This window comes from Acinonyx jubatus, chromosome B3, assembly GCF_027475565.1.
Source record: "Acinonyx jubatus isolate Ajub_Pintada_27869175 chromosome B3, VMU_Ajub_asm_v1.0, whole genome shotgun sequence".
NCBI classification, from domain to species: Eukaryota; Metazoa; Chordata; class Mammalia; order Carnivora; family Felidae; genus Acinonyx; species Acinonyx jubatus.
Genome location: NC_069386.1, coordinates 129,706,229 through 129,728,890, shown reverse-complemented (window position 1 = coordinate 129,728,890; position 22,662 = coordinate 129,706,229). Strand labels below are relative to the sequence as shown.

The window sequence follows — 22,662 nt, the reverse complement described above, 5'->3', positions numbered from 1 at the left end:
CATTAATAGATCTTCCTAGTTTTGCCTAATAATTGTATATTGTCATATTTTTTTCAAATTTGAAAGCATATTTATAAAGATGGCCTTTTTTCTTAAATTTCTGATTGTAGAATAGAAACTACAGAGGTAGCAACCACTTACAAAAAAATATTTCCACATATGTCATTGGCTTTTTATGTTAGCTAAAATCTCTCATTCTTTCTCATCAACTTAGTTTTTTAAGATAAATATTAGTCCTTACTTTAGTTATGTCCAGAAGAGAAGATGGTTTGTATTAATTATTGCCTAATTACCACTGATTTCAGTAGAAAACTTTGTTGCCTGCATCCTGTGACTCCTTTTGAATATTGATTTGAGATCATAATGAATACAGGAATTCTCTTTGACAATAAAAGTTCCTTAACATGATTTTTTTAAATAGAAGAAAATTGCCCAGTATATATGCTCTCTTTTAGGTGGGAGATGTTGCTGTTTTTCTCCTGATGGTAAAGCTTTAGCTGTAGGTCTGAATGATGGAAGTTTCTTAATGGCAAATGCAGATACTCTAGAAGATCTTGTGTCTTTTCATCACAGGAAAGATATTATTTCAGACATTCGATTTTCACCAGGTAAGATATCATTGAAATCATATTTGATTATTAACTTGAGTCAGACAATGAGTAAATATATCCATATGTAATTTTTATTAACCATTATTTTATCCTGGAATTTTAATTTTTTGACTAGAAAAGACAGTATGGTAAGAAGTAAAATTCCTGTATTAGATAACTGGCAAAATATCTGGCTTAGTGCCAATTCTGTCACTAAATTTTCTATGTGATTTTCTCTGAGTTTGAGTTTCCTCATTTCTAACATAAAAGGGATTAGATGACAATCTTCATTATATTCTTAATACTTTTGAAATTTTGCATTAATTTTGCTTCATCAGTTTCTGTGTATTCATTATCTCTGACAAAACCCACTATACTCTGGGAATTGCTAATGTTAGGGCAAAATTTACTCATTATTTTACTTTTTTTTTTTTCTACATATAGGGTTATTTTTTTGTTTTGTTTTTAGTTAAATACAGTGTATTGGATTACATTGTATATAATTTTCGGCCTTTTCTATCCACTGAACTATCTCACTATGCTAAAGAGGACATTTTCTTTTGTTAACCATAATGTACTTGAAAAATATAGTTACTGTTTGTCATTTTATACACATTTTGTTATAATTTACAAAACACCTAAGTGTTCTTCCCAAAAACTGTTAAGAAAATTAAGTCTAGTTGTAGAGTGTAAAAAAACATTTCTAAAGAGAGACAATCTCAAGCAAATATGTTTCTATTCTAGGTTCTGGGAAATATCTTGCAGTAGCATCCCATGACAGTTTTATAGATATATACAATGTGATGAGTAGTAAAAGAGTAGGAATATGCAAAGGCGCTACCAGTTACATAACCCATGTTGATTGGGATATTAGAGGTAAGAATTTAAATAACTTACTATTTGGTAAAAGTTTCATTTGATTTGGTATAGCTCCTTTAAAGAAACTTTAAAAAAGTGATTCAACAGATGAGTTCAAAATCATTGTGAGACACATTGTTCTCAAAATTATTTTCCACTACTTTATTTCACATCTGAAGGTGAATGCTGTGAGTTAAAACTTTTCAATACTTCCAGTATCATAATTCACATGATAGAATGGTAAGTGATAAATTCTTTAATTTGTAAAGTAACTTCAATATTATATAAAAAGTTTTTCAGTTATTTGTCCTATTTTTTAATATAGTTTTTTAAAGTTTATCCATCTGTTTTGAGAGAGAGAGAGTGGGGGAAGAGCAGAGAGAGAGGGAGAGGGAGAATGAATCCCAAGGAGGCTCTGTGCTGTCAGTGCAGAGCCCACAATGCAGGGCTCAAACTCACAAACCATGAGAGCATGACCTGAGCTGAAACCCAAGATTTGGAGGCCCAACTGACTGAGCCACCCAGGCACCCCTGTTTGTCCTGGTTTTTGTCAGATAAGCTTAGTGTAAATAATAACTGAAAATTTGGAAAATAGATATGTTAGTGAGGATATTAATGTTATTTCCCCATCATTCGATCAAACACATTTCTTAAAATCAGTCACGGTTGTATAACATACATAATTTAATGAGTGTCTTTGTTTTTTTCAGCAGAATGCATTGCATATGGCAGTGTTAAATAATTTGGATAAATGCTAAGTGTTTTAAATGCTCCATTTTTAAGGATTTTTGTTTCATGTCTTCATTTATATAAATCTAGTATTAAAGTTTTTCCAAATATAATTAAACAAAATGCTTTTGAAAAAAAAGTCCTCAAATTTCTATCTAGGGGTTTTTTTATATGCATGATAACAGAAATAGTTTTTATGTATATACATACACAAAAATTAAATAATTTATGAATTCATTATGTGGTTGTGGAGGAAAATGGTTTTCATGTTTAAGCTTAATTTTTCCCATGAAAGTTAAACATCCTCATTCCAAGGAAGATGGCAGAGTAGGAGAATGCTAGACTCACCTTGTCTCAGATGCAACTAGGTAACACCCACATCAGTGTAAATAACCCAGAAAATGACCCAAAGACTGGCAGACCAGATTCTCCAAAGCTGAATGTCAAGAAGAGTTCATGTGAAGAGGGTAGGAAGGGTGGAGATGCCGTTGGGAGCTAAAGGGACCCACAGGACTGTCTGCAGGAGGGAGGGACACTGTGAACATGAAGAGGGGAGAGAAACAGACTCTCACACTGGGGACCCCACAGGGGAAAGACAAAACATTTGGCTTTGAAAACTAGAGGGGTTGAATTCCACACATTCTTAGTCAGCAGGGTTTAACACCTGGAACTTTAAAAATCAGCCCTGGAGGAGCAGGGGCGCCTGTGTGGCTCAGTAGATTAAGCATCCAACTTTGGCTCAGGTCATGATCTCACAGTTCTTGGGGAGAGAAGATAACAACACACACGAGTGGGATGGGGACAGGCATCTCATCTGACTGCAAGCCCTGCCCACCAATGAAAGCTTCTCAGGGGACAACACAGGGAAAGTTCCCTGTAGTTTGGTGCCACTACATCTCTGGCAAATACCTGGTCTGACTCAACTTAAGCCCAAGGTGGCCCAGTCTACGCCACAGGGATAAACCCTGCCCATAGTCAGCAAAGAGATCCATTGCAGATGACTGGATTGAGGGCAAAAGCTGCTCAGCAACCATAGCAGGGCACAGGCAACACACGGGAGATGCTCCCGAAGTAAATGGGACATTGCACTGCAGAGCACCACAGGACCTCTTTTTCACAAGGCCACCTCTCTTTCTTTTCTTTTTTCTTTTCTTTTCTTTTTTCTTTCTTTCAGAGCATGTGACCAGAAAAAGGGCAGAGGGAGAGAAAGAGAATCCAAGCAGGCTCCACGCTCAGCACGGAGTCTGACATGGGGCTCAGTCCCATGACCCTGGGATCATGACCTGAGCCAAAATTAAGAGTTGTGTGTTTAAACGATTGGGCCACCCAGGTGCCCCTAAGACCACTACTTTCAAGAGCAGGAGGTGTGGCTGACTTTCCTAACATGTAGAAATAGACATAGAGAGTTAGACAAATGAGAAGAGAGGGATATGTCCCAAGTGAAAGAAGGGGACAAAATCACAACAAGAGAGCTAAATGAAACGGAGATAATGAACATGGCTGATAGAGAATTTAAAGTAATGGTCATAAAGATACTCGCTGCACTTGAGAAAAGAGTAGATGATCTCAATGAGACCCTTAATAAAGAGATAGAAAACATAAAAAACCAATCAGAGATGAAGAACTCAATAACTGAAATTGAAAATACACTAGATGGAATAAATAGTACAGTAGAGGAAGCAGAAGCATGGATTAGCGACCCATAGGACAGAATAATGGAAAGCAATCAGTCTGAACAGGAGAGACAAAAAATAATAAATGAAAATAGACTTAGGGAACTTAGTGACACCATCAAGTGTAATAACATTTGCATTATAGGGATCCCAAAGGAGAAGAGAAATAAAGAGTGGTATAACATTTATTTGAAGAAATAATAACTGTAAACTTCTCGAATCTGGGAAAGGAAACAGAAATCCATATCCAGGACATGCAGAGAACCCCCAACAAAACCAACCCAAAGAGGTTCACACCAAGACACATAGTAATTAAAATGACAAAAAGGAGTGACAAAGAATTTTAAGGGCAGCAACAGAAGACAGTTATATACCAGAAAAACCCCATAAGGCTATCACCAGATTTTTAGCAGACACTTTGCAGACTAGAAGGGATTGGCATGATATGTTTAGAGTGCTGAAAGAAAAAAAAAACCTGCAGCCAAGAATACTGTATCCAGCAAGGCTGCACCTCAGCATAGGAGAGTTTCCTAGACAAGCAAAGGCTAAAGGAATTCATTATCATTAAGCCAGCCCTGTAAGAATTATTAAAGGGGATGTTCTGAGTGGAAAGAAAAGATCATAAGTAAGAGTAAGAAAAGTAGGAAGCACAAAAGCAGTAAAATTAAGTATATTTACAAAAATCAGTCAAGGGATTTACAAATAAAAGGAAGTAAAGTATGACACCACGTACCTAAAATGCGGAGAAGAGTAAAGTGGGGAGAAGAGTAAAGAATGGATTCAAACTTAAGCATCCATCAACTTAAGATAGAGTGCTAGAAGCATAAGGTGTTATATACAAACCTAATGGTAATACCAAATCAAAACCCAGTAATAGATATGAAAAAAATAAAGAGAAGGGAATCTACATATATCACTAAAGAAAGCCAGCAAACCATGAGAGAAGAGAGCAAGGGCAGAAAGGAATAGAGAAGAACTACAAAATCAACCATAAACAAGTAACAAAATGGCAATAAGTACATACCTATCAGTAATTACTTTGAATGTAAATGAACTAAACACTCTCATCAGAAGACCTAGAGTGACAGAATGGATAAAAAAAATAAGACTCTCTATATGCTTTCTATAAGAGACTCATTTCAGACCTTAGTACACCTGCAGATTGCAAGTGAAGGAATGGAAAACCATTTCTCATGCAAATGAAAGTAAAAAGGGAGCCAGGGTAGCCAATACTTACATTGGACAAAATAGACTTTAAAACAAAGACGGTAACAAGAGACGAAGAAAGACAGGGTATGCTTAAAAAGGAACAATCCAACGAGAAGATAGAGCAACTGTAAATATTTATGCACCCAACATGGGAGTACCTAAATACATACAGTAGTTAAATGCATATAAAAGAGGTAATCGATAGTAATAAAATAACAGTAGGGGACTTTAACACCCCACTTATATTTGTGGATACATCCAAACAAAATCAACAAGGAAACAGTGACTTCGAATAACACTGGACCAGAAGGATTTAACAGATACATTTAGAACATTCCATCCTAAAACAGAATACACATTCTTTTCAAGTGCACATTAAATAGTCTTCAGAATAGATCACATATTAGGCACAAAACAAGTCTCATCAACTGAAAATAATGATTGGGTCAACCAAGAAATGAAAGAAGAGAGAAAAAAAATACTTGGAGACCAATGAAAATGAAAACAGAACAATCCAAAATCTTTGGTATGCAGCAAAAGCAGTTCTAAGAAGTTTATAGCAAAACAGGCCTGGAACAAGAAAAATCTCAAACAACCTAACCCTACCTAAAAGAGAAAAAGAACCAACAAACCCAAATCCCGCAGAAGGAAGAAAAAAAACAAAGATTAGAGCTGAAATAAACAAAATAGAAACTAAAGAAACGATGGAACAGATCAATGAAACCAGGAGCTGGTTCTTTGAAAAGATCAACAAAACTGATAAACCTCCAGCCAGATTTATTAAGGGAGAAAAAAAAAAAAACCTCAAAATCAGAAACAAAAGAGGAGAAATTACCAACACCACAGAAATAAAAGACTTGTAAGAGAAGAGTATGAAAAATAATATGCCAACCAAATAATATGACAACCTAGAAGAAAAGGATAAATTCCTAGAAACATACAACCTATCAAAACTGAAACAGGGGGGCGCCTGGGTGGCTCAGTTGATTAAGGGACCAACTTAGGCTCAGGTCATGATCTCACACTTTGTGAGTTCAAGCCCTGCGTCGGGCTATGTGCTGACAGCTCAGAGCCTGGAGCCTACTTCGGATTCTGTGTCTCCCCTCTCCCTACCCTCCCCTGCTCACTCTCTGTGTCTCTCTGTCTCTCAATAATAAATAAATGTTAAAAAAAAAAAATTTTTAAAACTGAAACAGGAAGAAATAGAAAATTTGGAGGAATCCTGGGAAGATGGCGGCGTAGGAGGACGCTGGGCTCGCCGCGCGTCCTGCTGATCACTTAGATTCCACCTACACCTGCCTAAATAACCCAGAAAACCGCCAGAAGACTAGCAGAAAGGAGTCTCCGGAGCCAAGAGCAGACGAGAGGCCCACGGAAGAGGGTGGGAAGGGCGGAGAGGCGGAGCGCGCTCCACGGACTGGGGGGAGGGAGCCGGGGCGGAGGGGCGGCCCGCTGGCCAAGCAGAGCCCCCGAGTCTGGCTGGCAAAAGCGGAGGGGCCAGACGGAGTGTGTTCCGACAGCAAGCGGGACTTGACATCTGGAAGGTTATAAGCTAACAGCTCTGCTCGGAGAGCGGGAGGGCTGGAGGACAACGGGAGGGAGAGTTGTTGAGCCTCTGACGACAGAGCTCAGCTTGGCGGGGAACAGAGGCACTCGCCAGCGCCATCTCCCTCGCCCATCCCCCAGCCAAAATCCCAAAGGGAACCGGTTCCCATCACAGAACTTGCTTGCACCGCGCAAACACCCAACGCTGTGCTTCTGCAGATCCATCCCTCCGGCGGGTCTGACTCCCTCCTGGTGCCGCAGGGCCCCTCCCGAAGCGGATCTCCAAAGGAAAAGCGAGCTGAGCCTTCCCCTCCCGCCCCTGTGCACCTTGCCAATCCACCCCAGCTAATACACCAGATCCCCAGCACCACAAGCCTGGCAGTGTGCAAGTAACCCAGACGGCCACACACCCCACAGTGAATCCCGCCCCTAGGAGAGGGGAAGAGAAGGCACACACCAGTCTGACTGTGGCCCCAGCGGTGGGCTGGGAGCAGACATCAGGTCTGACTGCATCCCCGCCCACCAACGCAAGTTATTCAAGACAGCACTGGGGAAATGCCCCACAGTCCCGCACCACTCCAGGGACTATCCAAAATGACGAAACGGAAGAATTCCCCTCAAAAGAATCTCCAGGAAATAACGATAGCTAACAATCTGATCAAAAAGGATTTAAACAATATAACAGAAAGTGAATTTAGAATAATAGTCATAGAATTGATCGCTGGGCTTGAAAACAGTATAAAGGACAGCAGAGAATCTCTTGCTACAGAGATCAAGGGACTAAGGAACAGCCAGGAGGAGCTAAAAAATGCTATTAACAAGCTGCAAAATAAAATGGAGACGACTACAGCTCGGATTGAAGAGGCAGAGGAGAGAATAGGTGAACTAGAAGATAAAATTATGGAAAAAGAAGAAGCTGAGAAAAAGCGAGATAAAAAAATCCAGGAGTACAAGGGGAAAATTAGAGAACTAAGTGATGCACTAAAGAAAAATAATCTACGCATAATTGGTATTCCATAGGAATACCATAGGAAGGTATTCCATAGGAAGAGAGAGGGAAAGGTGCTGAAGGTGTACTTGAAGAAATAATAGCTGAGAACTTCCCTGATCTGGGGAAGGAAAAAGGCATTGAAATCCAGGAGGCACAGAGAACTCCCTTCAGACGTAACTTGAATCGATCTTCTGCACAACATATCATAGTGAAACTGGCAAAATACAAGGATAAAATTCTGAAAGCAGCTAGAGATAAACGTGCTCTACCATATAAAGGGAGACCTATAAGACTCGTGACCGACCTCTCTACTGAAACTTGGCAGGCCAGAAAGGAATGGCAGGAGATCTTCAATGTGATGAACAGAAAAAATATGCAGCCGAGAATCCTTTATCCAGCAAGTCTGTCATTTAGAATAGAAGGAGAGATAAAGGTCTTCCCAAACAAACAAAAACTGAAGGAATTCGTCACCACTAAACCAGCCCTACAAGAGATCCTAAGGGGGATCCTGTGAGACAAAGTACCAGAGTCATCGCTACAAGCATGAAACCTACGGACATCACAATGACTCTAAACCCATATCTTTCTGTAATAACACTGAATGTAAATGGACTAAATGAGCCAACCAAAAGACATAGGGTATCAGAATGGATAAAAAAACAAGACCCATCTATTTGCTGTCTACAATGACTCATTTTAGACCTGAGGACACCTTCAGATTGAGAGTGAGGGGATGGAGAACTATTTATCATGCCACTGGAAGTCAAAAGAAAGCTGGAGTAGCCATACTTATATCAGACAAACTAGACTTTAAATCAAAGGCCGTAACAAGAGATGAAGAAGGGCATTACATAATAATCACAGGGTCCATCAGGAAGAGCTAACAATTATAAATGTCTATGCTCCGAATACAGGAGCCCCCAAATATATAAAACAATTACTCACAAACATAAGCAACCTTATTGATAAGAATGTGGTAATTGCAGGGAACTTTAACACTCCACTTACAGAAATGGATAGATCATCTAGACATACGGTCGATAAAGAAACAAGGGCCCTGAATGATACATTGGCTCAGATGGACTTGACAGATATAGTTAGAACTCTGCATCCCAAAGCAACAAAATATACTTTCTTCTCGAGTGCACATGGAACATTCTCCAAGATAGATCACATACTGGGTCACAAAACAGCCCTTCATAAGTATACAAGAATTGAAATCATACCATGCATACTTTCAGACCACAATGCGATGAAGCTTGAAATCAACCACAGGAAAAAGTCTGGAAAACCTCCGAAAGCATGGAGGTTAAAGAACACCCTACTAAAGAATGAATGGGTCAACCAGGCAATTAGAGAAGAAATTAAAAAATATATGGAAACAAATGAAAATGAAAATACAACAATCCAAATGCTTTGGGATGCAGCGAAAGCAGTCCTGAGAGGAAAATACATTGCAATTCAGGCCTATCTCAAGAAACAAGAAAAATCCCAAATACAAAATCTAACAGCACACCTAAAGGAAATAGAAGCAGAACAGCAAAGGCAGCCTAAACCCAGCAGAAGAAGAGAAATAATAAAGATCAGAGCAGAAATAAACAATATAGAATCTAAAAAAACTGTAGAGCAGATCAATGAAACCAAGAGTTGGTTTTTTGAAAAAATAACATTGATAAACCTCTAGCCAGGCTTCTCAAAAAGAAAAGGGAGATGACCCAAATAGATAAAATCATGAATGAAAATGGAATTATTACAACCAATCCCTCAGAGATACAAGCAATTATCAGGGAATACTAAGAAAAGTTATATGCCAACAAACTGGACAACCTGGAAGAAATGGACAAATTCCTAAACACCCACAGCTCCAAAACTCAATCAGGAGGAAATAGAAATCTTGAACAGACCCATAACCAGTAAAGAAATTGAATCAGTCATCAAAAATCTCCCAACAAATAAGAGTCCAGGACCAGATGGCTTCCCCGGGGAGTTCTACCAGATGTTTAAAGCAGAGATAATACCTATCCTTCTCAAGCTATTCCAAAAAATAGAAAGGGAAGGAAAACTTCCAGACTCATTCTATGAAGCCAGTATTACTTTGATTCCTAAACCAGACAGAGACCCAGTGAAAAAAGAGAACTACAGGCCAATATCCCTGATGAATATGGATGCAAAAATTCTCAATAAGATACTAGCAAGCCGAATTCAACAGCACATAAAAAGAAATATTCACCATGATCAAGTGGGATTCATTCCTGGGATGCAGGGCTGGTTCAACATTCGCAAATCAATCAGTGTGATACATCACATTAATAAAAGAAAAGATAAGAACCATATGATCCTGTCAATCGATGCAGAAAAGGCCTTTGATAAAATTCAGCAAAGTTTCTTAATAAAAACCCTCGAGAAAGTCAGAATAGAAGGAACATACCTAAAGATCATAAAAGCCATTTATGAAAAGCCCAGCTAACATCATCCTCAATGGGGAAAAACTGAGAGCTTTTTCCCTGAGATCAGGAACACGACAGGGATGTCCACTCTCACCGCTGTTGTTTAACATAGTGTTGGAAGTTCTAGCATCAGCAATCAGACAACAAAAGGAAATCAAAGGCATCAAAATTGGCAAAGATAAAGTCAAGCTTTCACCTTTTGCAGATGACATGATATTATACATGGAAAATCCGATAGACTCCACCAGAAGTCTGCTAGAACTGATACGTGAATTTAGCAAAGTTGCAAGGTACAAAATCAATGTACAGAAATCAGTTGCATTCTTATACGCTAATAATGAAGCAACAGAAAGACAAACTGATCCCATTCACAATTGCACCAAGAAGCATAAAATACCTAGGAATAAATCTAACCAAAGATGTACAAGATCTGTATGCTGAAAACTATGGAAAGCTTATGAAGGAAATTGAAGAAGATACAAAGAAATGGAAAAAACATTCCGTGCTCATGGATTGGAAGAGTAAATATTGTTAAAATGTCAATACTACCCAAAGCTATCTACATATTCAATGCAATCCCAATCAAAATTGCAGCAGCATTCTTCTCGAAACTAGAACAAGCAATCCTAAAATTCATATGAAACCACAAAAGGCCCTGAATAGCTAAAGTAATTCTGAAGAAGACCAAAGCAGGAGGCATCACAATCCCAGACTTTAGCCTCTACTACAAAGCTATAATCATCAAGACAGCATGGTATTGGCACAAAAACAGACACATAGACCAATGGAATAGAATAGAAACCCCAGAACTAGACCCACAAACGTATGGCCAACTCATCTTTGACAAAGCAGGAAAGAACATCCAATGGAAAAAAGACAGTCTCTTTAACAAATGGTGCTGGGAGAACTGGACAGCAACATGCAGAAGATTGAAACTAGACCACTTTCTCACACCATTCACAAAAATAAACTCAAAATGGATAAAGGACCTGAATGTGAGACAGGAAACCATCAAAACCCTAGAGGAGAAAGCAGGAAAAGACCTCTCTGACCTCAGCTGCAGCGATTTCTTACTTGACACATCTTCAAAGGCAAGGGAATTAAAAGCAAAAATGAACTACTGGGACCTTATGAAGATAAAACGCTTCTGCACAGCAAAGGAAACAACCAACAAAACTAAAAGGCATCCAACGGAATGGGAAAAGATATTTGCAAATGACATATTGGACAAAGGGCTAGTATCCAAAATCTATAAAGAGCTCACCAAACTCCACACCCGAAAAACAAATAATCCAGTGAAGAAATGGGAAGAAAACATGAATAGACACTTCTCTAAAGAAGACATCCAGATGGCCAACAGGCACATGAAAAGATGCTCAACGTCGCTCCTCATCAGGGAAATACAAATCAAAACCACACTCAGATATCACCTCACGCCAGTCAGAGTGGCCAAAATGAACAAATCAGGAGACTATAGGTGCTGGCGAGGATGTGGAGAAACGGGAACCCTCTTGCACTGTTGGTGGGAATGCGAATTGGTGCAGCCACTCTGGAAAACAGTGTGGAGGTTCCTCAGAAAATTAAAAATAGACCTACCCTATGACCCAGCAATAGCACTGCTAGGAATTTACCCAAGGGATCCAGGAGTGCTGATGCATAGGGGCACTTGTACCCCAATGTTTATAGCAGCACTCTCAACAATAGCCAAATGATGGAAAGAGCCTAAATGTCCATCAACTGATGAATGGATAAAGAAATTGTGGTGTATATACACAATGGAGTACTACGTGGCAATGAGAAAGAATGAAATATGGCCCTTTGTAGCAACGTGGATGGAACTGGAGAGTGTGATGCTAAGTGAAATAAGCCATACAGAGAAAGACAGATACCATATGGTTTCACTCTTATGTGGATCCTGAGAAACTTAACAGAAACCCATGGGGGAGGGGAAGGGAAAAAAAAAAAAAAGAGGTTAGATTGGGAGAGAGCCAAAGCATAAGAAACTCTTAAAAACTGAGAACAAACTGAAGGTTGATGGGGGGTGGGAGGGAGGGGAGGGTGGGTGATGGGTATTGAGGAGGGCACCTTTTGTGATGAGCACTGGGTGTTGTATGGAAACCAATTTGACAATAAACTTCAGATATTGAAAAAAAAATATTTGAACAGACTGATGACCAGCAATGAAATTGAACCACTCATCCAAAAATTGTCAACAAACAACAGTTTAGGATCAGATGGCTTCACAGGTGAATTCTACCAAACACTTAAAGAAGAGTTAATATCTATTTTTCTCAAACTTTTCTAAAAAATAGAAAAGGGAAGAAAGCTTCCAAATTTGTTTTATGAGGCCAGCATTACCTTGATACCAAAACCAGATAAAGATACCACAAAAAAGAGAACTGCAGGCCAATATCTCTGATGAATATAGATGCGATAATACTCAACAAAATATTAGCAAACCAAATCCAACAATATATTTTTTTAAGTTTATTTATTTTGAGAGAGACAGCATGAGCATGGGGGAGGGGCAGAGAGAGAGGGAGAGAGAGAATCCCAAGCAGGTTCTGTGCCCCCAACATCCGTTCATAATAAAAACTTTCAACAAAGGTTTGGAGGGGATATACCTCAACATAATAAAGGCTATATATGAAAACCCCACAGCTAACATCATAATTAATGGTGAAAAATTGAGAGTTTTCCCCATAAGGTCAGGAACAAAACCGGGATGTCCATTCTTAACCACTTTTATTCGACGTAGGACTTGTAAGTCCTAGCCACAGCAGTGAGACAAGAAAAAGAAATAAAAGACACCCAAACTGGTAAGGAGAAAGTAAAACTTTCACTCTTTGCAGATGACATGATACTATATATGGAAAACCCTAAAACTCCACCAAAAAACTGCTAGAACTGATAAATGAATTCAGTAAGGTCATAGGATACAAAATCAATATACAGAAATCTGTTGCATTTCTATACACTAATAATGAAGGAGCAGAGGGAGAAATTAAGAAAATAATCCCATTTACAACTGCACCCCAAAATAATAAAATACCAGGGTGCCTGGCTGACTCAGTCATTAGAGCATGTGACTCTTGATCTCAGGGTTGTAAGTTTGAGCCCAATGTTGGGTGTAGAAATTACTTAAAAATAAAATCTAAAAAAAAATACCTAGATATAAATTTAACCAAGCAGGCGAAAGACCTGTACTCTGAAAACTATAATGATGAAAGAAATTAAGGGGGCATCTGGGTAGCTCAGTCAGTTAAACATCTGACTCTTGATTTTGGCTCAGATCATGGTCTCCATGGTTCATGGAATCGAGCCCTGCGTCGGGCTCTGTGCTGATAGCATGGAGCCTGCTTGGGATTCTCTTTCTCTGTCCCTCCCCCATGCTCATGCACACTCTCTCTCTCTCTCTCTCTCTCTCTCTCTCAATATAAATAAGTATTAAAGAAAAAAAATTTAGGATGACACAAACACATGGAAAGATATTCCATACTCACAGATTGAAAGAACACATACTGTTAAAATGTCCGTAGTACCCTAAGTAGTCTACAGATTCAACACAATTCCTATCGCAGTACCAACAGCATTTTCGCTAACCTAGAACCAAATAATAGTAAAATTTGTATGGAACCACAAAGGACCCCAAGTAGCCAAAGCAGTCTTGAAAAAGAACAAAGCTGGAGGTATCACAATCCCAGATTTCAAGATACACTACAAAGCTGTAGTAATCAAACCAGTATGGTTCTAGAACAAAAACAGACACATGGATCAATGGAATAGGATAAAGAGCTCAGAATAAACCCGTGATTGTATGGCCAGTTAATCTTCAACAAAAGAGGCAAGAATATGCAATGGGAAAAAGACAGTCTCTTCAACAAATGGTGTTGGGAAAACTGGACAGCTACATGCAGAAGAATGAAACTGGACCACTTTCTTATAACCATACACAAAAATAAAGTCAAAGTGGATTAAGGATCTAAATGTGAAACCTGAAACTAAAAATCCTAGAAGAGAGCACAGGCAGTAATTTCTCTGACATTGGCCATAGCAACATTTTTCTAGATAGGCCTCCTGAGGCAAGGGAAACAAAATCAAAAATAAACTATTGGGACAGCTTCAAAATAAAAAGGTTCTGCGCAGCAAAGGAGACAACCAACAAAACTAAAAGACCCCCTATTGAATAGGAGAAGATATTTGCAAATGATATATCTGATAAAGGGCTAGTATTAAAAAAATACAACGAACACACATCTCAAGGTGCTTGGGTGGCTCAGTTGGTTAAGTGTCCGACTTTGGCCAAGGTCGTGATCTCGCAGTTTGTGAGTTCAAGCCCCGCATCGTGCTCTGTGCTGACAGCTCGGAGCCTGGAGCCTGCTTCAGATTCTGTGTCTCCCTCTCTCTCTGTCCCTCCCTGCTCACGCTCTTTCTCTGTCTCTCAATAATAAATAAACGTTAAAAAAAAAAAAGAATACACATCTCAACACCAAAAAAATAATCTATTAAAAATGGTCAAAAGACAGGGGCGCCTGGGTGGCTCAGTCAGTTAAGCATCTGACTTTGGCTCAGGTCATGATTTCATAGTTTGTCAGTTCAAGCCCCACATCGGGCTGTCTTTTTTCAGTGCAGGGTCTGCTTTTGATCCTCTGTCTCCCTCTCTCTCTGCACCTTCCCCACTTTCACATGCTCTCTCTCAAAAATAAATAACATTAACAAGACTTTTTAAAAATGTGCGGAAGACATGAACAGACATTTCTCCAAAGAAGAAATATAAGGGGTCAACAGACACATGAAAAGATGCTCAGTATCACTCATCATAGGGAACTGCAAATCAAAACCACAATGAGATATCATGTCACACCTGTCAGAATGACTAAAATCAAAAACACAAGAAACAAGTGTTGGCGAGGATGTGGAGAAAAAGTAACCCTCATGCACTGTTGGTGGGAATGCAAACTGGTGCAGCCACTGTGGAAAACACTATGGAAGTTCCTCAAAAAATTAAAAACAATTACCGTATGACCCAGTAATTCCACTACTGGGTATTTACCCAAAGAATATGAAAACAATAATTCAAAAAGATATGTGCACTCCTGTGGTTATTGCATCATTATTTTTAATACCCAAATTATGGGAGCAGCCCAAGTGTCCATCAATAGATGATAAAGAAGATGTGGTATATATACAATGGAATATTAGCCATAAAACAGAGTGAAAGCTTGCCATTTGCCACAACATGAACGGATCTAGAGTGTGTAATGCTAAGTAGTATCGTCAGAGAAAGACAAATATCCTACGATTTCACTTATATGTGGAATTTAAACAACAAAACAAATGAACAAAGGGGAAAAAAAGAGACCAAAAAACAGACTCTTAACTATGGAGAACAAACTGAGGGGAGGTGGGTAGGGGAATGGGTAAAATAGGTGAAGGGGATTAACAGTATACTTCTCATGATGAGCAATGGGTAATATATGGAACTATTGAGTCCCTGTATTGTACACCTGAAACTGCTGTAACAGGGTATGTTAATTACACTGGAAGTTTTTTAAAAAAAGGAACTTAATGAGAGAAAGGTGGTAATGTTCACTGAATGCTTTTAAATAGGATTAATTCTATGCAGTTTTACGTATATGATTATAAAACAATTTAAATGTCATAATAAACCATGAAAGAAAATATTTTAAAAAGTTAAACATCCTGACTACATATATATATTTATATTTTATGTATGTTTATTTTATTTATTTATTTATTTATTTATTTATTTATTTATTTATTTATTTTTAAGGAAAGCTTTTACAGGTCAACACTGGTGCTAAAGAACAATTATTCTTTGAAGCTCCCAGAGGGAAAAAACAAACCATTCCCAGTGTGGAGGTAGGAAAATAATAGTGTTTGCAATGTTGTGAATATGACTAGGTGGTTAGAAAACTGATGCCTGACTTTTATTGTTTACATATGAAGCCTGTTCTCAAATTATTCAAATCACGGATGTTCTTTCCGTGAGTTTATTTTACTGGCCTAGACTATTAGATGAGTAGAAGAAGAGGTGCTGTATTAAGAAAAGGAATAAATACTTTTATGTCTAGCTGTGCTTCAGTTGCTTTTCTCAAAGAGAAGCAAACATAGACACGCTATCTTAGGTGGGAGTATTGCATGTCTATCAAATCTTTTGGAACCCACATGCCTAAGATGTTTGTTGGCAAATTTAAAGAAAAAGAAAAAAGGAAAAGAATGTGTTTGGCTTTTTTTCTTCAATGATCTTTTTTTTTTAAGTTTATTTATTTATTTTGAGAGACAGCGAGAGTAGTGGAGGGGCAGAGAGAGAGAGAGAGAACTCAGGCAGGCTTTCTGCCATCAGCATGGAGCTGGATGCAGTCTTGATCCCACGAATGGTGATATCATGACCTGAGCTGAAACGAAGACCAGATGCTTAACCAACTGAGCCACCCAGGCACCCTGTGTTTGGTTTTGTGACTGATGGTATTAGCATAATTTTTTGACAGGGCTGAAGAAGAGAGGCTAAACGCATTTAATATTACAGTGGCTTAATAAAGAGAAGGTCTGTCAGTAAAGTTCTTAATTTCCAGTAATGATTAATTGGAAAACATGCCTCTAAAGTATTAGAAATTTAGACATGAGGTATAAACTACTTGATTATTCTAAGAGCAGAAACTGTCTTACTATCACTGAATTCTCAGCATGTAAAACATACAGGTGTGTAATAAGTACATGTTGAATAATGTTATGTTAAAATTTTTCTACAGGGACTAGTGGCCTTGGGAAGCTACGAAAAACAAGAAAACTAATAATTTAACTATTTTTGTTAAAATTTTAATTTTACTTGTGACATATATAATTATAAAGAAACACTCAGATTTTTGTTGTTAATTTTTAAGGTTTAGATATTACAAAGTTACAGCCTTTTTTTTCTTTTTAGGTAGAAAAAATTTGTTGGGCATCATGGACAAGTGTGCTTGGTTTATGCTGTGAGGGAATTTGGCCGGTAATTGGAGAAGTCACAGATATAACTGCCTCTTGCCTCACCAGTGACAAAATGGTCCTAGCTACTGGGGATGATTTGGGATTTGTGAAGTTATTTAGATATCCTGCTAAAGTATGTGTTTTTCTTTAACTCCCATAATGATCTTAATTATAAAGATGTGTGCTTTCATAGTATTTCATTGTTGTAATGAGTATTACATATGTAACATGAAAAGTTTAGAATCCTGTTTTTGACATCATATTTATAGCTTTTAAAAAAATGTTTACTTATGAGGTGCCTGGGTGGCTCAGTCGGTTGAGCATCAGACTTCGGCTCAGGTCATGATCCCATGGCTGACGAGTTCGAGCCCCACGTCAGGTGCTATGCTGACAGCTCAGAGCCTGGAGCCTGCTTCAGGTTCTGTGTCTCTGTCTCTCTCTGCCCCTCCCCGCTCATGCTCTGTCTCTCACTGTCTCAAAAATAAATATAGACATTTAAAAAATTATTTTAAAAAATGTTTACTTATTTTGGGAAAGAGAGTGCACACACATTTGAGTTGGGGAAGGGCAGAGAGAGAGAATCCCAAGCAGGCTCTATGCTGTCAGTGCAGAGCCCGACCTGGGGCTCGATCCCATAAACCCTGGGATCATGACCTGAGCCAAAATCAAGAGTTGGATGCTTAACCTACTGAGTCCACCCAGGCACTAATTAGAATTAGTATTATAATTTATGATTTCATGCCTTAAGTTATATTGTACGGTGTTTCTCAATATCAAGTAATATAAATATCCCTTTTAGAAGAAACATTTCTTTTATCCCTAATATTAAACAATTTTAGTATTCTTTTGGTTAAATATATACCATTAACAGTAAATACAAACTATATTTATAGCTTTAAAGTTCAAAATGTTTTAACTATTAGATACAAGATACTATAAAATACCTATAAAATTAAAATAGACCTGATTCAATGTAATGAATGATGTTATGTTGCTAAAACTAGATTGTACAGAACCTTTGGAGTGCTATATGCCAGTGCTGTGTGAAGATTGAATTCTCTTATTGCTTTCTCCTCTTTTCAAACTACTGGAAAACATTAGGCTTTCACTTGGCATAAAAATAAAATTCATATATCAAGTCCAGATGCATTAATTCTTAATTGTTACTAATTCAGATGCATATTTGGCCCTTGAACAACGTGGGGGTTGGGGTGCCAACCCCCATACAGTCAAAAGTCCACATACAACCTTTGACTCCCCCAAAACTTTACTAATCACCTGCTGTTGACTTGAGGCCTTACTGATAGCATAAAGTCAGTTAACACATATTTTGTATGTTATGTGTATTATATACTATATTCTTACAATAAAGTAAGCTAGAGAAAAGAAAATGTTATTACAAAAATAATAAGGAAGAGAAAACATTTATAGGACTGTACTGTGTTTATTGAAAAGTATTTGCATATAAGTGGCTGTATGCACTTCAAACCCATGTTGTTCAAGGATCACTTATATAGTATAACCTAAACATAAACATAAATTTGAAATAGGGCACTGAAATCTTATGATATTGGTGGTCTTAAGTAACTGCTCATGTTAATATAATAAGGCATTTATTGGTCAGAAACTTCACTTCTAGCATTCTAGATGGTATAGATGCCTTAAGAATAGGTTCTAGGATAATCATCTATGGATTCCTGCTTCACTTCTGTATAACAAGAACCACAAAATCTTAGAGAAAGTATCTTCTTGCAGTGTTTCGGTGACAGATCCCCCCTTCTATTTGAGCTAGCATTTATTAGGAGTCTTTTCCAAAGAATTCACTGTTTTAGCTATCACTATATTTTAAGACATTTATTATTTTAATACCTTTGAAAAGATGTCCATCTAAAACTTGCTTATAATACATTGATCTGAAATTTACTTAATTTGTTAGCGTTATGCTAGTGGTCTAGATTTAAAAGTTGTCAGTGTCTATTACTTGTGTTTTTCTTGATTTTTAAAATAAAAAATATATTTTTGTGGGTACTGCTTATAAACAAAAACACTAATGAATTGAGATGAAAGATATTTACATGAGTATATTCCAAAAGGGTTGATAATTACTTTTTGTTAATATAGGCCATGCTGTACATAAGCATTTATATCCTTTTCAGTTATTGTGTCTATTTCCAGCAATTATATGTCTGCAGAGCCATTTTTTTGAACAGATTTGTACTTTTCCATAGACATCTACTGTAGTTAGCTATTACTTTATTGAACATTTAAGGTATTTAAATTTTTTCACTGCTGTGGGTACTGTGGTGAAAATTTTTTGCACGCATAGAATTTTCTTAGCATAGACCCCTAGAAGTGGGGGGATTGGTGAGTCAAAGGTCAGGACATTCTTATGCTTTTAATGCACAATACCAAGTTGATTTTCAAAACAGTTGTGCCCGTAGTACTAACAATGTGTGGGACTACTAGTTTTATCTTGTTGTCAACAGGTTTGGAAATTGTCATTTTTTATTCTAGTGAATTTCAGTATTTTGTTTTGTTTTTTTTTTTTACAAGATGACTTTGTGATGATTAATTTCCAATCATATATTAAGAAAAAATTCAAAATTATAACTGACCATTTTCAAGTAATAACATTTTTGTTTTCATCTTTAGGGAAAATTTGGAAAGTTTAAGAGGTATGTGGCCCATAGTACACATGTCACAAATGTTCGCTGGACCTACGACGACAGCATGTTGGTTACCTTAGGAGGTGCAGATATGTCTTTAATGGTTTGGACAAATGAAATGGAGGGCTATCGAGAAAAAAGACCTTGTGATAGTGAAGAATCTGATACAGATTCTGAAGAAGATGGGGGTATGTCATTTTTAAATATTTTAACAAAAGCATAGAAACAATTTAGCACCACGGATTTAAACTACAGCGGTTAAACAAGTAATAATAATGTTAGAATAATTGTGGTTTTAGTCTTTGTCATCTGTTTAACACCAAAATTGATTTTATGACTCAAAAATAACATGCTGGCATGTATTGATGGCTTAAATATATTCTTTATCTACAAATGTATGATAATGCTACTTCAAGTAAGTACTAAAGTAAATTTTGTAGTATTGAACTTAGTATTTTCAAATGATTTTCATCTTTTCCTGATATACAAATAAGACCAGCTCATTATAGAAAAGTTAGAAAATACATTTTGCAAAAAAAAAATAAACACAGTATCCATAATTTGACCACTCAGAGGTAACTTTTGTTAACATGTTGAGGCATTCTGTTTTTTAACAAAAATGATATTATATCGAATTTATGTTTTGTAGGCTAATATTATCTCTTAGTAATATTTCAAAAACATTTGTTACGTATCATTAAAAATTCTACATCATTTTTATTGGCTGTATATTATTTCATAATTTGACTATAGCACAGTTTATTTAACTTATTTTATACTGTTGAACATCCTTGAATCCAATTTATAAGATCATAATAGAGGCCCTCAGTTGTAACTTAGAGAATAATTCTTATGTTTTGATGGCAGGTTATGACAGTGATGTTACAAGAGAGAATGAAATCAGTTACACCATTAGAGCCTTATCAACAAGTATTCGCCCAATGTTTGGAGTCAAGCCTCATTTGCAACAGAAGGAACCCTCTGTTGATGAGAGGTAACAGTCAAATTTAAAACTAGATGAAGAAAAATATATTGGTTTTGAAAATTGAATTTAGGGGCACCTGGGTGGCTCAAATGGTTCAACTTCCGACTTTGGCTCAGGTCATGATCTCACGGCTCATGAGCTCAAGTCCTGTGTCAGGCTCTGCTGACAGCTCAGAGCCTGGAGCCTGCTTCGGATTCTGGGTCTCCCTCTCTCTCTCTCTGCCCCTCCTCTGCTCACGCTCTGTCTCTCTCTGTCTCTCAAAAATAAATAAACATTAAAAAAATTTGTAAAAAATTGAATTTACTGTTTGAATTTTTGCAAAAACTAAGTAACAGTGGTACTCTTGCATTTTACAGCTCCCAGCACCTCTTAGAAAATATATTTGTTCTTAAATACTTTTTAGTGATGTCACTGTCTCTTGCCAATAGTGTAGGGAATATATAAAGTCTATATGATTAAAAGAATATTATTTGCTAACTTCTATTAATATATGTGAGGGGATTGTAGGAGATAATAAAAATTGAATCCAATTCCAAGTATGTTTTAGGAAGCACATGAGCAGAGGTAGGATTAAAGTTTGAAAAGGCGTTTTTATCCATGCACCTTTAATCAAGGATAGAAAATCATTATTTAAAAATTTTTTTCTGGTGCATCTGGGTGGCTCAGTCAATTAAGCATAAGCATCCGACTTCAGCTCAAGTCATGATCTCACGGTTTGTGCTGACAGCTCAAGAGCCTGGAGCCTGCTTCGGATTCTGTGTCTCCCTCTCTCTCTGCCCCTCCCCGGCTTGTGCTCTGTCTGTCTGTCTCTGTCTCAAAAATAAACATTAAAAAAAAATTTTAGTGTTAAAAAAAAAAATTAAAAAATTTCCAGAAGGCAAGTGGAAGTAGCGTCCCATTACAGAATGGGAATTACTGATCTTTGTCTGGAAGCAGCAAACCAAAAATAAAGGCTGTGCACACAGCAATTTTATGAGGAGAGAGAATTTTTTAATAAAGTCTCTGAGTTGGAGGACAGGTCAAGAGAGGGATTGTGAACATAATAATCATTAGGGAATATGGAGAACTGTGAAGAGGTATATGGATCAATGAATGACATGGATTTCAAAAGTGAAGTTTTTAAGAAATGATAAAGGAAAAATCATCCAGAAACTGCAGTGAGGAACCAAGGAGGAGTAGGAGGTGGGAACAGCAGTGACGTCTTCTGTCGAAAACTGTGTTGAGGAAGACTGTTATGAGAAGTTGGTAAGAATATTTGAGGGAGAAGTTAAAATGACAAGGGAGTTCACTCACATTGGACAGAATTTGTAGAAAATTCGAGTAAATGTCTAGTCAGTGAGGGTAGTGCTGAAGGCCCCTGGGGCTCAGCTGGATAGAAATGACCAGAAAGCATTGGCAGAAGGGTTTGAGCTTGCACTGCAGCTGATGTTCAGGGAGAAGGATGGGAGGATGAGGGGTGTGTTACTGATGGAGAGGGGGGAGCTAGAGATCTCTGAACTGACGAGCCACAAAGTTCCCGCGGAAGCTCTTGGGAGGTGTTCAGTCATGCCTCCACAGCAGCTTTCCCAGGTGCCCATTTGCTGATGAATTCTCAGATAATTGCATTGGCGTCCCTTATGGATAGGGGGACAGAATGGTGAGTATCCATTTTGTCATCACATATAAAGAGGCACAGTATTAAATTAGAGATAGGTTTGGGGCTTCTAGGTGACTGAGTTGGTTGAGCATTCGACTCCGGCTCAGGTCATGATCTCATGGTTCATGTGTTCGAGCCCCTGATGGAGCTCTGTGCTGACAGCTGGGAGCCTGGAACCTGCTTCATATTCTCTGTCTCCCTCCCTCCCTGCACCTCCCTCGCTCGTGCTCTCTCTCAAAAATAAATAAACATTAAATTTTTTTTTAAAAATCACTAACTTATAAAGTATTTAAAAAATTTTTTTAAATGTTTTTACTTACTTTTGAGACAGAGAGAGACAGAC

At 37.7% G+C, this 22,662-nt stretch overlaps 1 protein-coding gene across 10 annotated transcripts in view; it reads left to right on the top strand.

Moving 5' to 3' along the window:
* Positions 1 to 22,662, top strand: part of EML5 (EMAP like 5) — a 176,187-nt gene that overhangs the window by 119,100 nt on the left and 34,425 nt on the right. For all 10 annotated transcript variants that reach the window (XR_008299587.1, XM_027066369.2, XM_027066368.2 and 7 more), the window contains 6 exons: positions 456 to 608; positions 1,335 to 1,466; positions 15,837 to 15,925; positions 16,989 to 17,165; positions 19,685 to 19,886; positions 20,566 to 20,692. Coding sequence is in view for 9 of the 10 variants with exons in the window: in XM_027066369.2 (XP_026922170.1) it covers positions 456 to 608; positions 1,335 to 1,466; positions 15,837 to 15,925; positions 16,989 to 17,165; positions 19,685 to 19,886; positions 20,566 to 20,692 (880 nt within the window). In the remaining variant the exon portion in view is untranslated. The remainder of the gene's footprint in view (positions 1 to 455; positions 609 to 1,334; positions 1,467 to 15,836; positions 15,926 to 16,988; positions 17,166 to 19,684; positions 19,887 to 20,565; positions 20,693 to 22,662) is intronic.